The 16,230-nt window shown below is 37.3% G+C and overlaps 1 protein-coding gene across 1 annotated transcript; it reads right to left on the reverse strand.

Moving 5' to 3' along the window:
- Window positions 1-14,313: 14,313 nt before the first annotated feature.
- Window positions 14,314-15,594, reverse strand: LOC126592348 (aspartic proteinase nepenthesin-1-like). The gene has a single exon (XM_050258040.1). It carries the CDS (start codon window positions 15,592-15,594, stop codon window positions 14,314-14,316), a length of 1,281 nt encoding a protein of 426 aa, XP_050113997.1.
- Between the last annotated feature and the right edge of the window lie 636 nt (window positions 15,595-16,230).

Consider the following 16,230-nt stretch of genomic DNA (forward strand, 5'->3'; position numbering starts at 1 on the left):
TCTTTTCCATTAAATAAAGTTATAGCATAATTTTTTTATTAAAATAAACTTAGCCCAAACTTTTTTCATGAAGTTCTTTAAAAAATAAAATACATCAACCAACAAACAAATGCTCATATTGTTTGTAATAAAAGTCATCAAGATGCTTTAGTGCATTCTGTATCCTGTATTGCCGCTTCAGTCCTTGGTGAATTAATGGTCCCTCATCATCTTTTTCTCTGGAATTTCACTCCGGATTCCTTCCTCTTAATCTACCAAATTAGAGAATCTGTACCATTGAAATTTGATCCAACGACTGAAGTTATTATAACTTTTAAAGTGGGCCCTTCTTGGTAGTCATTTGATCAAATTTTAACGGCACGGATTCCCTGATTTTGTGGATTAGAAGTAAGGGATCCGGTGTGACATCCCACATCGCCCAGGGGAGTGATCCTTAAATGTATATTCCCATCCTTACCTAGCACGAGACCTTTTGGGAGCTCACTGGCTTCGAGTTTTGTAGAAACTCTGAAGTTAAGCGAGAATGAGGCCAGAGCATTCTCAGGATGGGTGACCCACTAGGAAGTTACTCGTGAGTTTCCAAAAACAAAACTGTGAGGGAATGCTAAGCCCAAAGTAGACAATATCGTGCTACGATGGTCGAGCGGGCCCGGAATGTGACAAATGGTATTAGAGCCAATCCTTGGCCGGAAGTGTGCCAACGAGGACATCGGGCCCCTAAGGGGGGTGGATTGTGACATCCCATATCGCCCAGGGGAGTGATCCTTAAATGTATATTCTCATCCTTACCTAGCACGAGGCCTTTTGGGAGCTCACTGGCTTCGGGCTCCATAGGAACTTTGAAGTTAAGCAAGAAGGAGGCCAGCGCACTCTCAGGATGAGTGACCCACTGGGAAGTTGCTCGTGAGTTCACAAAAACAAAACCGTGAGGGAATGGTAAGCCCAAAGTGGACAATATCGTGTTACGGTGGTAGAGCGGGCTCGGAATGTGGTGGACTCGGGCCAGGATGTGACAATTGTAACATCCCACATCGCCCAGGAGAGTGATCCTTAAATGTATATTCCCATCCCTACCTAGTACGAGGCCTTTTGGGAGCTCACTGGCTCCGGGTTCCATCGGAACTCCGAAGTTAAGCGAGAAGGTGGCCATAGCACTCCCATGATGGGTGACCCACTAGGAAGTTACTCGTGAGTTCCCAGGAACAAAACCGTGAGGACTGGCTCCGGGTTCCATCGGAACTCCGAAGTTAAGCGAGAAGGTGGCCATAGCACTCCCATGATGGGTGACCCACTAGGAAGTTACTCATGAGTTCCCAGGAACAAAACCGTGAGGGCGTGGTCGGAGTCTAAAGCGAACAATATCGTGCTACAGTAGTGGAACGGACCCGGGAAATGGTCCGTCCCGGGCCAGGATGTGACAAATGGTATTAGAGCCAATCCCTGGCCGGAAGTGTGCTGACTATGACGTCGGGCCCCTAAGTGAGGTGGATTGTAACATCCCACATCGCCCAGGGGAGTGATCCTTAAATGTATATTCTCATCCCTACCTAGCACGAGACCTTTTGAGAGTTCACTCGCTTCATGTTCCATCGGAACTCCGAAGTTAAACGAGAAGGTGGCCAGAGCACTCCTATGATGGGTGACCCACTGGAAAGTTGCTCGTGAGTTCCCAAAAACAAAACCGTGAGGGCGTGGTCGGGGCCCAAAGCGGAAAATATCGTGCTACAATGGTGGAACGGGCCCGGGAAGTGGTCCGCCCTGGACTGAGGATCCATTTCCCTTTTCTCTCGACTACTCTCCTCATCATCTTTGTTATTGGGTTTTGTTTCAAGCAATTGACGGTTACTTTTTTATAGGAAGGTTAATTTGTGAGCTTAATTACTTCCATAATCAAACTACAAATTATTTTTAAATATAACTAGCCTCTCCGCACGAGCTCACGCATATGCAAGAGGCATTTTTGCATCACGGGCGCTACGCGCCCTAAATATATGTTGCTTTAGATATTCTTATATTTTTTTTCTTTCAATTATCTCCTTACGATATTTTTTTCTCTACAATTGTTTAACGTCAAAGCATTGGCAGAACACGCATTAGGTAATAATGAACTTGATTTTAATTATGACAAATTCAAACTGCAATGGATAATTTTAGTCCTTAAACAGTATACAAAGATATGTTTATACTTAAAAGAAAATAATGAAATATGAGATTCACTCTTTTCCTAGGAATACATTAAAGTAATACATAAAGTACAAACTATAAAGCCTGTTTTTTCGTAAAAAGATAATAAAATTTTTGGCTTTCTCCTCTCCACGGACCAATGAAGTCCAACATTGTTTTTTCTTTTTGAAATTTATTGATCTGCAGTTGCAAACCCTATATGAAGAACTAATTTTATTAGAAGCATGTTATCGCATTTCTTCATAGAAAAACCAACACAAAGTAAAGAGATCCCAAAAAAAAAAATATCAACTTAACCAAAATGAAACGTGTCGTTATAACCGCAACCATCTAATTCTTTAATCAGAAAGCATACATCAGTACTCTCCATCCCAAACCCAAGTAAAAAGCCAATAGAAACCAAAAGCCTAAAAATATAAAATAATTAGAAGACAAATAAGAATGAAACAAACAGTAGCAAACCATTGTAAAATGTAAGCAGATCATACATAATACATTAATTAAATTAATCCAAATTATTAATTAACTACACATGACTAATAATTGAAGTGTACAAAACTATTATGTCACACACAAAACATGGTATACCATGTAATACACAAAGGATAATTGTACAGTATCATCCAACCCAGTATCAAGATTCATATTTTTTTACATAAATTTCCAACAAATTTTCTAAGAACATAATTTTATGGCACCGTTTTCACGGGTTTCAGTAATCGAACAATGGCCATCGCGTATAATATCACAATGCACATCATTCAGTACATCTGTCTAGCAGCCTATTCAAAACTTACCAAATAATTCTGAAGGACGACGCTACATATGGAGAACTTATGTGGGACCGTATGTGACTGAACTATGAGAGATTGCTTTTTTTTTTCATGTTTCTAAGAGTGGTCTGATCCCTTATTTGATCAGACCGCTCCTAATGTTCGAGCCTTGATGTCAGCAATCCCTCGGTGGACAATTTGTAAAAACAAAAAATGGGGCTAAGACCCTCCCCCTAAACTTTTTGTCAACAAAAAGAAAAAGGAACGTGGATTGTTATGGTGAATAGGTCCTTCCCGTTTAGACCACTGTGATCCGAATTCAAATCCTTCATTCTCCGTAATTTAGATGAGGAGGATTCGTAAACCAAATACCAAATACCAAAAACCAGTAAAGCCACACCGCAGAAAATCCTTCATTTATACGTGTCAATTTCTTTATTTTAACACAGGATAATACAAGTAAAGCATCCAAATTGACATACTCAACAATTTTGAGATCACTAAATATTATTTTCTACGGCCTCTATCTTAAAAAAGGCTATCAATTCCCGCGGCGCTCCATCCCTGTCGTGTACTGAAGCTCTGTAATTTCCGGTGGGATTAGGCAAAGACTCGTCCTTAGCCGCAACAACAAGCAAATATAAGGTGCCTGATACAAATGTTATCTCAGACGAAATCAGTTTTTCAAAAACTAACTTGTTTGTGGCATTGTTGTTGTACACAGAAACGGCCCACTCTCCGATCTCTGTCGCGTTTAAATCGATGCTGTCTATAGGTTTCCAGTTACCGGGAACGTTGTTTGTTGTAGTGGCGGGTACCGGAGAAACCAGTAGAGCAAAGAGTGCGAGGAAGAAGCAATGAGGATGCATTTTGTAAACAATGAGTTCTGTTCAAGTAGCACGGGGGACGATTTGCAAGAAAAATGATTTGAAGGATGTTGTCTTGCAGGAAAGAAGAAGGAGAAAAGAAGTGATGGGGAACGAAACTAGAGAGGAAGAAAAGGGAAGAACTCTCCAGAGAGAGCAGTGGAGTGTCTGGCTGTGTACTTTGGAAATAAAAAAGAAAAAGCTTGATTTAGTAATAAAATATTATTGAATTAATAATAAAATATTATTAGATGTGTATTATATAATATAATATTATAGTTATGAATTATCCTGTTTTTTAGTTCGACGCTGCACCAAACGCTTCACTAAGCTAGTCCAACTTAGTCTAGTCTAAGTCAGTCCAACTTAGTCCCTAAAGTTAGTCCAGTCCGAGACAGTCCGGTGCAACAAACGCACCCTTAAGGTTTTAGTTAGCCCTAGTTTGGGCTACGCTTTCTTTTATACAACTTTGGAGACAGAGAATAATTGATAGGGCTCTTGGAGATTTTATACTTTAAGGTGTTTTCATTCATTTTCTTCTTAATAATATTTTCTTTAATTTTTATTAAGAGCATGCGTAACTAATTCCTTTGCTAGGGCAAGGCCATAAGCCTTAGCATGAATATCTAATTTTATTAACTTGCTTATGAATGAATGTATGCTTGCTTTGAATTATTAATCACTGCGATTAAAACTTTCTATATATTTTAATGATTGATCACCATTAGGATACTTAGACAAGTAATTTGATGCAATTTATGTTGGAACATCACCCTAAAATTGAGGAGGGCTTCTTGTGATTAGTAATTGTAAGTTCACGGCGAACATCACGCTCTTAAGGGTTGCATGGTTTTTCAGAGGGTTTTCACAAAGCTTAATGAGTCTTGCATGTTTATATTTGATCCGAACATTACTGACGAATTGCATGTTAGATATTTGTTTTCGCTTGAACATCACAAGGAAAATATGCATTAGGAAAACCTAACCTTCAAAGCATGTATGTGGAATTTCATAAGTAATTGATAGAATTGCATAGGATTGTGACTGTGATGGCTAAACCCTATATTTCTCTAAATTGATAATTTTAAAATATTTTTCTTCTTTGCTACCATTATTTACAACTTTCAGATTTCTTTTATTGTTAATTTAATCTATTTAAATTCATAAATCTCAAATCTTTGATAAAATATGTTTTAATATTCAATTATGAGTTAGTTTAAACACAAATTATTCAAACAATCTTTGGGGACAACAACCTTGCATGAGCATTTATATTACAATTACTTTGTATTCTTGCAAGTATTTTCAATGATTTTAACCCTATTTGCGCAGGTACTAAAAATCCTATCATATACTGTCCTTTTTTTTTTGAGCAAACAATAGTATCTACACAAAGGAGAAGTGGGGGAATGGGCTAAACATTACAATAGACTTGCCATAATAATGTGGTTCAACTTTGCCTTTGGCAATAATTGAATCTAAAACTTCTCACTTACAAATGAAGAGGAATACCACTAGACCGTAGTACTAAGTGAAACAAGCGACTTAAATTGGCTTTAATCTTCTGTACCCACTTTTCCATACTTAATATTTGTGTCTGAATAGAATTATTGTGAAAAAAAAAAGACTAGATTCAATGCAAACCGTTACGCGATGCTCCAAAATTTAATTCAATGCAGACCGTTACGCGATGCTCTATTTATTTAGAAAGTATATATTTTAATAAAACCAAAATCCACCCTTTCCAATTTTTAAAAGATACATGGAATCGGGCAGCATTCGATGTATAGCTTTGCTATATAAAACCATAAGCACCAGAAAGAAGATCTGTACATTTCGATTTGCTTTACTGAGAACCGAAAACCTACTACGATGCGTCCTCATTGCTTCCTTGCACTCCTTACTCTGCTTACTCTTCTTGCCGCGGTGCCCGCAACGAAGAAAATGGGTCCCCCATGGAAGGAAATTAAAGACCTCAAGGATCCATATGTGATAAGCATCGCAGAGTGGGGGGTCTCAGAATACAACAAGAATGTCACAGGCACAAACAAGTTAGTGTTTCAAAGTGTGACTTGGGGGGTAAGTGCGTTTATCTCAGGCACGTTTTATGGGCTGGTCATTGCGGCAAAAAATGAGTCGTTAACTATCCCACCAGTAGAGTATAAACTCAGTGTATGGGACCGATTTCTAACCAGGCTATTCATGGGCTTAGCAAAAGGCCATTATGTCTAGTATTTCAAATTTAAGGTATAGTGTCTGTTAATTTCAATAACTCTCTTCTTTGGTTTATAATAGAGAGACTATTCCGAATGCAGAATAAAAGTTCGCCCATATTTTTTTGTGCTTTATATTTTATAGCATATGTAAGGACATCTTTACTACAAAAACAATTCATGCGTGTTCTTCATGCCTTGCGCATTCTCTTTTACATCACGCACGTTATGCGCGACATACAGAGTTTTATTAAACATAGGCGCTATGTGGCCCTAAAATCTTTTAATTAATATACGATGTTTGTTTGTAATCTTGCTCGAAGTCCCTCTATCTTTTACTTTAGATTATATTTCTCTACTGATTTCTTCCTTTGTTAGCCTTTTATCTATCATGGGCGCTGCGCGGCCCTAGAATCTATATGAGTTTATTTGTAATCTTGCTCCAACTCCCTCTATCTATTTTTTACTTTCGATTAATCTATAATGTATAATTTCTCTATTAATTTCTTCTTTTATTTTCTATTGGTAGCATTTTTTTCTCATTGTTTTCCTCTCACATTATATTCTACATGTAAAAACATAATTAAAATCATTAAAACAATGGTAGAACGCTAGTCATAGGCCTCTTGTACCTATTAAAACTAACAATGATGCAAAGCAAATCAAATAGTGTGTAAAGAAAAGAAAAAACCACCCAATACAATGAACAACAAAATTACATGAAAAGCTAGCATATAAAAAATAAAGAAAACTAATAAAAAGGGCTTCAAAACTTTGAATTTTAACAAAAAAAAAACATCTAATAACTTTATTTAATGATAAGGACAAGAGGAAAGAAACAGTTATCAAATGCGCGTGCAGTCTCCTTTGCCACTACATCTTCCGGCTACTTCTTTTTCCAGTACTCATCAACTGGGATCCAAAAATTGCCTTGCCCGAAGCAACTCCACTCATGGTTGCTCCAATATCTATTTTACAGCGCACACACACACACACACACTATAGATATATATATACACACACACACCATACTACATACTATATATTTATATATATACATACACACCATACTACATGTCACGCCTCAATCCCAACATACGTCGAGAATCGACACGTGACAAGGAAAATAACGTCCGTTGAATACGGTATAAGTTAAGGAATAAAATACTTTAACTAATAAACCAAAATAATATGAAGGTGGCTAAGTTCTCCACTAAATATTTACAAATATGTACCTCCCAAAAAGAAGCATAATCTTTGCTTTACTAAGAACAAGATTGAGATGGTCAAAAGAAAGTCCCAAAGATAAAGTACAAGATAGGATAGAGGGGTAACCTAGCACTCCAAATCTCTAATAACTGTACCGCTACCCCACCTACGAACCTCTCGAAGCTATACTCAGACTTGTTACCTGTAAGATCAGTGCCTACACTATCGAAATGGTGCACCGGGCAAACAACAACCCGGATAAGCTACGAAGCTTGTGTGAGCGATAAATAATACAAGTATATGATACTAATAATAAAACCAACCATCATTCAAAATTATAAACCTTGAATATAAATCAGTTATAAGAAATCTCTACCAAACCTTGCAACCTCCGAAGGGGTCACACATACGTCCAACGAGTTTTCTAAATCAAAACTCAAAGTTCTCAAAGCCACATTCATAGATATATTCAAAACTAGATTTAGAGAGACGTCGTTCGGCCAAAGCCTACGCAAATAACCAAATAGGAAGTGACCCCCCAAAACGGATCAACCAAGCAAAGCCACCCCTAAGAAAGTAACCAAATAGGTAGTGACCCCCCAATGCGGATTAACCAAGCAGAGTCACTCCTATAACTATTGAAAGGTGATCACCCAATGTGGATTAACCAAGCATGATCACCTTTAAATGTGTATGGCCATACCTAGGCTATAAGGATCGCCCAACGCGGATTAACCAAGCGCGATCCACAAATAGTATGGTCCCCTAACGCGGATAAACCAAGCAGGACCATCCAGGACCATTGCTACGTGGTGCAAACTTAGTGTCACCTAACCCCATGACACTAGGGTAATGGTTCTTCACAATCCATCATTTTTATCATCCATCACATATATATCCCAAAACACAATCCATCACTTTTATCAACCATCACATATATATCTCAAAACACAATCCATCACTTTTATCAACCATCACATATATATCCCAAAACACAATCCATCATTTTTATCAACCATCACATATATATCTCAAAACACAATCCATCACAGTTCAAATATCCAAGTCACCTAATGTTTCATAAGTAGATCGACGACAACTTACTAGCAACAATTATTTAGCATCAGAACTATTTTAAGAATCCATAGCGTAATCACAAAGTTTATTAGCACAAAAGATTTCAAAGCAATAACCATAACACATAGATTAGAATCACTCACCTGAGATCCACACTAACGCACTCAAACACGAGAGTCAAGGCATCATGTTCTATCACCGCCTAACAAGGTACAAACCACATTTAGATTTCCTTAGATAATTCACATACTTAAAACTCTTATATATTTCCCACAACAACATTTAATGAGGAATCGAACCGTCATTCTAATGTAGAGTCCATGATCTTACGTCATTTCCTTCGTAAAATCTAATCACTAGATTTTCACTTATAAGTCCCTAGAGTCCTTAAACAATATCTACAATAGCATATTAAAATCTTATCTCAATTCAATGATAAGATTGTCAATTAATAGAATAATCAAGTGGCAGACCTTACCGATAAAATATACAATCAACAGCATTTTCATGAATCGAATGTCACGTATCGGAAAATTCGATTTTTCCCAAAAATTCTCAAATTTTACTAGAATGAAGATTTCAACAAGTAGAGTAAACTTTATACCTGTAGTCGAGTCCAATTTGGCCAGGAATGCCCCTCAAATTGGCTCTCACCCAACGAAACCCTAAGGTGAGTGTTCTTCAATTTGGCTTCCTTGGTGTTCCAACGCCCCTACAACTGATTGCGTCTTGCTCCTGGGTCCAAGGGGAGTTGATTAAGGGTGGTGGTGGGTGGTGAGGCTAGCCAGAATGGCGGAATCGCCGGCAAAACTCCTTGGGTCACCCGCACGGTTTTACACTATTTTGGACCTAAAAACCCTCAAACTTGGGTGGAGATGGAAGATGGGAGATGGTGGAAGAGGTTGCAGGTGATGGATGGTTGAATTTCTCCTGAAAAAAATGGTGGAAATGGTTGGAACCCACTCCAGTGGGCGTGTGCAAATGGGTTGACGGAAATGGAGGGGTAAAATCCTCTTTTTCCTCTTTTTGGTCATTCCTTCCTATGGTTCTTTCTCCTTCTTAAAAAAAAAAAAAATCTGATGTGTCCCCTATTAAGGCTCCTGACTAATCTTTTTCCATCACCTAAAATGTCCAATTCCACTTACAGTAACCGGTCCATTAATCCAAAAAAAAAAGTTTGGGCCTTTTCCCCATAAGTGGAAATTAGAATAATTCCCACAATCTATATTTTCACTACTTCAAACGTCCGTAACTATACCGTTATAATTCGGACTCGCAAACGGCTTTCGCCTATACGTTCGTGGTTTCAAGATTTATTTAAAAACACTAGTTGTAACTTCGAAATGTCAACGAAAGATAAAGATTGATTATGAAACTTCCAACTCGATAACTAATCAATTGCTAAACTTATAATTAGTAAAGATAACGTAATCGCAAAATACGAATTTAAATTACTAAATACGTAATAAATGGTGAAATTCCGAGGATGAGATTTCACACTACAAACTATATATTATGGACATATGAAGCATTGAAGACTACCTTTTATACCTATAATTTTGATTTACATGATGCACCATTGAGATGAATGCGATGTTCCCAACAATTTTCATCCATGAAACCGCCAGCGCTGTGAGATGCTTCGGAAATTGTATGGTAACCAAAATTCAAGGTTTTTAAGTCCACACAAATATTGAAATGATTGAAGACTTGAGATGCTTCTAAAATTGAAGAACATGAAGTGGGGGCACGATATGGGCTCATGTCCATGGGTGTATTTGATTGTATTGATTTCATTTGCAAGGGGAGAAGGTGAGATTGTAGGTGGAGGAGAAGAGGAAGCCACAGATGGGTGGACAATAGAAGAAAATTAAGTAATTAATGTAGAAAGTTAAGAAATTGAAGAGATACAGAGAAAATTTGATAAGTATCGAAGAAAATGTGTTTGGAAGATGAGAATGTGCCAAGAAAATTCAAGAAGAGGAGAAAGAAGAATGTAGTACCATTAAGTTTCATAAATAGTGTAATACCGTTAAGTTTCATAAACAATGTAGAAAGTTTCATAAACAGTTTGTTTGAGGATGCGTGGATCCGCACGTCAAATATCTTTTTTTTTTTTAAATTAATACGAAAATTATGTTTTTTTCATTAAAATTTAAGTTCTTTTGTCATTTTTATTAAAATTTAAGTCTTTTTCATTAAATAAAATTATAGCATAATTTTTTTATTAAAATAAATTGAACTCAAGCCCTTTTCATAAAAGTTCTTTAAAAATTAAAATACATCAACCAACGAACAAAGACTCACATTGTTTGTAATAAAAGTCATCAAGATGCTTTAGTGCATTCCGTATCCTGTTTTGCCGCTTCAGTCCTTGGTGAATTAATGGTCCCTCATCATCTTTTTCTCTCGACTGCTCTCCTCATCATCTTTGTTGTTGGGTTTTGTTTCAAGCAACTGACGGTTAATTTTTTATAGGAAGGTTAATTTGTGAGCTTAATTACTTCCATAATCAAACTACATATTCTTTTCAAATATAATTACATACGTAAGGGATCATTACACTAGCACCTCGTAAGGTTTATCGAATTTTCACAAAACTCTCTCACATTGAAAACATTACACTAACACCCCCTTACGTTTTAATTCACTTTCAAATAACCCCTTCAGTCGGAGTTCTACTAATAAATTGACAACTTTACCCTTATAATTAATTAATTAAATAGAAATATATTTTAAAAAAACATTTAATATAAATTAAACATTGAAAAAATTAATTAAACATTAAAAGAGTAAATTAAAAGGAAAACTAACTAAAAGTAAACAAAAATACATTTAGTTTTAATATAAAAAAAGACAAATAAATGTGTAATGACTAGTACCAGGCAAAAGTAAAAATAAATAGTAATGGAAATGTTTTGTTAAAACTCCTTAAATTAAAAACTTAAAAATAGAAAAGGAAAAAAAAGAGTAAACCTAAACCCCTTCCCCAATTCCACTCCCCGCCGTTTTCCTTTCTCGTCGTCCCACCATTGCCACCTTCATCCTTTTCCTCTCCCCGGCCCCACCCTCACTACTCACTACCCTGCCACTGGTTTAACAATGTTGCAGGCCAAAGCCATCCATGGCTTCTTCAATCTCTCTCTCTCTCTCTCTCCTTCTCTTCCTCTCTCATCCCGCATCTTCTTCCTCTCAACAAAAACTCCACTGGAAGAGAGGCGAGTTCCCTGGCGTCTCGGATACATCAACTCCGGCGACTAACAGAAAAACCTGCAATCCTTCCGCTTCATCTCCGTTCGTTCCGGTTTGAAAAATGTGAAGAATAAGGTGGATCGGAAGAACAATGCCAAGGCCTAGGTCAACACTGTCACCGAGGCCCTGTCCGACGTTATTGAGAAGAAGCAGTATCTCTATGCTCTTGAGGTTTTTGCCCTTAATCTAAAGAAAAATTAAGAAAATTTTCATCCTTGTCTCTGAACAATCTGACTGATGAGGCATTTTCAGTTCTTAACCTGATGAAGACCCTCCCGCAATGCCAGCCTGATGTTTTTACTAACAGTAACTTGATAGAGGTTTGCATTTGATTTATTTCATTTTAATTTATTTTTAATGTTTAATTTATTTTTTTTAATATTTTCTTTTTCTAATATATTTCTTTACTATTTAATTAATTAGTGACAAGGGTAACGTTGTCCATTTATTAGCAGAATTTTGACTGAAGGGGTTATGTGAAAATGAATTAAAACATGAGTGTAATGTCTCAAATGTGAGGGGGTTTTGTGAAAACTCAATAAACCTCATGAGATGTTAGTGTAATTAACCCTAATAATAATGTGACGAATATATGTAATGGTTTACCTACAAAATAAAAAAATATTACTTTATTTCAAATACATGTAACTATATAATTATAAGCAGCTAAAACAACGTCAAGAGGAGTAATTAGAATTTAGGGAACTTTAACGAAAAGCTTCCGGTACTGATCATTTTAACGAAAAACCATATTTTTACACTAAAAAAGCAATCATGGTATCATTCACTTTACCTTTTATTTTGTCCTTATCGTTAAAACTCAAAGTTTTCAAGTCATTTTCATTAGTTTTCCTTATAATTTAATGCCCATTGTAGGCATCGAAATTTCGTAAATAAATGTTGACCGATAAATCAAAGTGTCAACGCTCATGTATTACATAAATTTTACACGTAGCGTATGACTCAACGAAAATTGAAATGAGTTGGAAAAGTCATCAAATAGGACACGTGTCAACACTTGGCAGAAACGACTTATTTCATCTGGGATATTATATTCAAAATTAGGCATTGGAAAATTCTATAAATACAAGCCCATTTCATTCATTTAAAGGAACCAATTCATATTACACCTTGAAGCTCTGAAGCTCTGAAACTCCGAAGCTCTCAAGCATCCAGGTTCCCGAAGAATCAAGAAAGCGTTCTTCGTTCTTCGTTCATCGTTCTTCCAAGATCAAGCCCCAACGGCCCTTTGGATCAACAATCATCCACCAATTCAAGATCAAGCCCCGACGGCCCTTGAAGAAAGTGTTCTTCGTTCTTCGTTCATTGTTCTTCCAAGATCAAGCCCCAACAGCCCTTTGGATCAACAAACGTAGACAAATCCACACATCCAATCGTTCTTCAAGATTAAGCCCAAAAGCCCTTGAAGATCCGTTCATCACTGTTCTTCAAGATCAAGCCCAAAAGCCCTTGAAGATCCGCTCATCACCATTATTCAAGATCAAGCCTCAAACGGCCCTTGAAGAAACATTCATCCTCAAGATCAAGCCCCAGCGGCTCCTTGAAGATCCGCTCAAATCCAACTTCAAAGATCAAGCCCACGGCCCCCTTGAAGAAACTTCCAACAGTTCATCCAAGATCAAGCCTCGACGGCCCTTGGATCAACGAAATATCCACAAATCAATACCTTATGGAGATCGAATTAGAGGATCAAATTTAAGAGAGATTGTAACCCAAAATCATCAAACGCAAATATTTGTTTGTGCACGTTGTTCTTGTCTCTTTCGTTTCAGGAATTTTCCGTGTTTACACCCATATTCTGCGGGCACGATGAAGCCAAAATTGGAGGGTTGTGTGTGAGAAAACGTTAGAAGGGTTGTGGCATATGTTGTAAATTATCTGAAGTAATAGGTCACTTAATTTCTAATGTGGCTACATATTTGAATTTTGGGTTTATATTGGATGTTTAAAGATAGGTGGGTTTTTCTAAAAATTACGAGTTGTATGGGTCTATATGGAAAGAACCCTTAAATAATTTAAATTAGGGTAGGTTAGAATTGAAAGGGAGGGAGAAGGATAGGAGGTGGAGGTGGACCAGCGGGAGCAGAGGTCTGCTTAGGATTTAGTTGCAGCCAAATATGAGAGCGGAGATTTGCCAAACATTAAATTTGATTCAAAGTGGGGGAGTTTAAAACTGATGGCAACTGCAGATAGTTTTTTCTACCCCTCTTCTCCCACGTTGGTTTTTTATTTTGAGTTTGATCGGCACGTTCCCTTTTTTATATGTTTTTTATCTTTTATTTTTCAATAAACAATTTTAATTATTTTCTAACAAAATTGCCCCTGCGTTTTTTTATGCATCAAATTCGATCAGTTTTACATTTTTTTGTTTGAGGGGTGTTTTAGTCTTGATATTGATAAAGCCTTGAGACACCAAAGTAGTTTTATGGGTTTCTAATATTATAGATTAGAGATTAGAGATTCAAGATTAGAAATTAGAGATGATTTTCCCACCATTTATCAATATGGCCATATTAATCTCTTATCTTAATGTTGGCATATATATTTACATTAAGGTTTGTTTACACTCACCCTATAAAATCTTACACAACTTTGAAAAAAAAAGGTATAAAGTTTGATAATTGGGTTTAGAGATAAAATTATGGGTTTGGATAAAATATTTTCTTTTATTCTTATTACTAAGTTAAGATTTCTCGTTCATCCAGGATAAAAATTTAATTAACACATTTCTGCGGTGAACGAAAATTTAGATTCCGGAACATCAATTAGAAACCTATTATTGTACTGTTGGAATGCTCCCAAAATGTTTGGTTCTCCCGATGATATCGCCGCCATCATCATGCAGAACTCCTGCAAGTCCTCATCAGCTCTAAAAGTAGTGGCCTCGTTGAGCTTGAGGTCGGCTCTATCCAGGTGGAAGATAACTTCTGGAGCAACAAACTTTAACCCTCTGCGCTTCTTTGTCCTCAGCACGTCTACCATGCTGTAGCAGAGCTCCAAACCAGACCGCGTTTTGTTTAGCGGTTTCATTGAGTAGTTCTCAGTAAAATAAGATTTCATTGCTTGGTGTATCAGTGTGTACACCTTGGAAGCAAAGAGAGAATATTCTGTGCCAGTATCGACGACCACCCCGCTATTGCCCCACGCCTTAAACATTCTGGGGTCCGTTGGGAGACGGGATCCATTTAAACTAATCCCCGTCATGTTTATGTAGTAGAAGCCAGAGGAGGATTCCAGAAGTGGAGTGGTTTGAATGTCCGTGCCCGTAAGTTGTGCGTCTTCACCGAAGCGTAATGAGGACACGGCTCCGACCCTGTACGGGATGCAGTAAGAGAATCTTTTAAGGGTTATCGAACTCAGTTGGAGCAAGAAACTGGAGGGATGGTCTATCCCTAGTCCTAATATTCCGGATATCTTGTTGGGGTGACCCGCGTCGCCAGGAAGATTAATGCGGTTGATTGCACCGCATCCAAAAGCAACGCCCTGAATTTGAGTTGGTTGATCAGCAGCACTTGAAGTAGTGACGGTCGTCAACGTGTCCAGACCGAAGGTGCCGATTGTAACCTGGTTATCGGCATACTCAAGCTCGTACGAGCAGAAGTTCCCGGACGGATGGAGCCAGATAGGGACACAGATCGGGTGGTCGAAAGGCATGAATTGGAAAGTCATGGACCTGTTGGGATCAAACTGGACGGAGGATACCGGAAAACAGTCCGTGCAGTGGGCAGACTGGACCCACATAGGACTGCTCGCAGTGTCGACCAACAAGTTCAATTTGACCGGTGGGGTTCCGACTAGGAGCTCGACGTAAAATACACCGAAAAATGACTTTCTGGCACTCAAAGGGCGGCTGCTAGTGCTAGCTAATGCAGACATTTGGGTGGTAGTATTCGGACGAAAAGGGAGTTTTTTCAGGGTTAGGGTTATGCCTTTACCTTGGACTTGGGGGGGGGCAAAAACAAATATCAAGAGGATCAGAAACAGAATTTTGATGGCCATGGTTATGTTACAAACTTCAATTGGCAGATTGTACTGATTAATTAAGTGTTAGTATTGCAGGTATTTATAGCAGTTAAAAGTTACTGTGTTGTAATTAGTTTAGCATTTAGTTAATTTGATTTGGTCTTTTCACTACTTTTTAATTGGCAAAAAAAGTTTTATTAATAAGTAATTTTGATTAGTAACGATTGATATATGCGTACGTCTTTTGTGTACACGCAATAAAATTACTATATATAATATATGTCATTGGTTTGATATTCTAAGCAAGGATTATCCAAAATAGCTTGTTCACATGAATGGTTCTACCCCTATCGATCAATCCTCTATTTTTCCGTTTAAATTAAAGCGTTAAAGGTTTTGGAGTTTATGCATTCATAGCTTGCTAGTTATGACCGATAATATAAAGATTCATGGATCTTTGGATATTTTTTGTGGGACACATCGATATTACTATGAAAGAACATTATTTGATGTGTATTTAACAATCCACTATTATCTATGCAGGATAAGTTGAATTTTTTATGTGTCTTTCTGGCCATCAAAATGGTAGATTATCATGAATTTGCCACCAACTTTGCCGTGTATTTGACAATCCACTATCATCGTTATATTACTTTCTTATCCATAAAATTG

This window comes from Malus sylvestris, chromosome 12 (assembly GCF_916048215.2).
Source record: "Malus sylvestris chromosome 12, drMalSylv7.2, whole genome shotgun sequence".
NCBI classification, from domain to species: domain Eukaryota; kingdom Viridiplantae; phylum Streptophyta; class Magnoliopsida; order Rosales; family Rosaceae; genus Malus; species Malus sylvestris.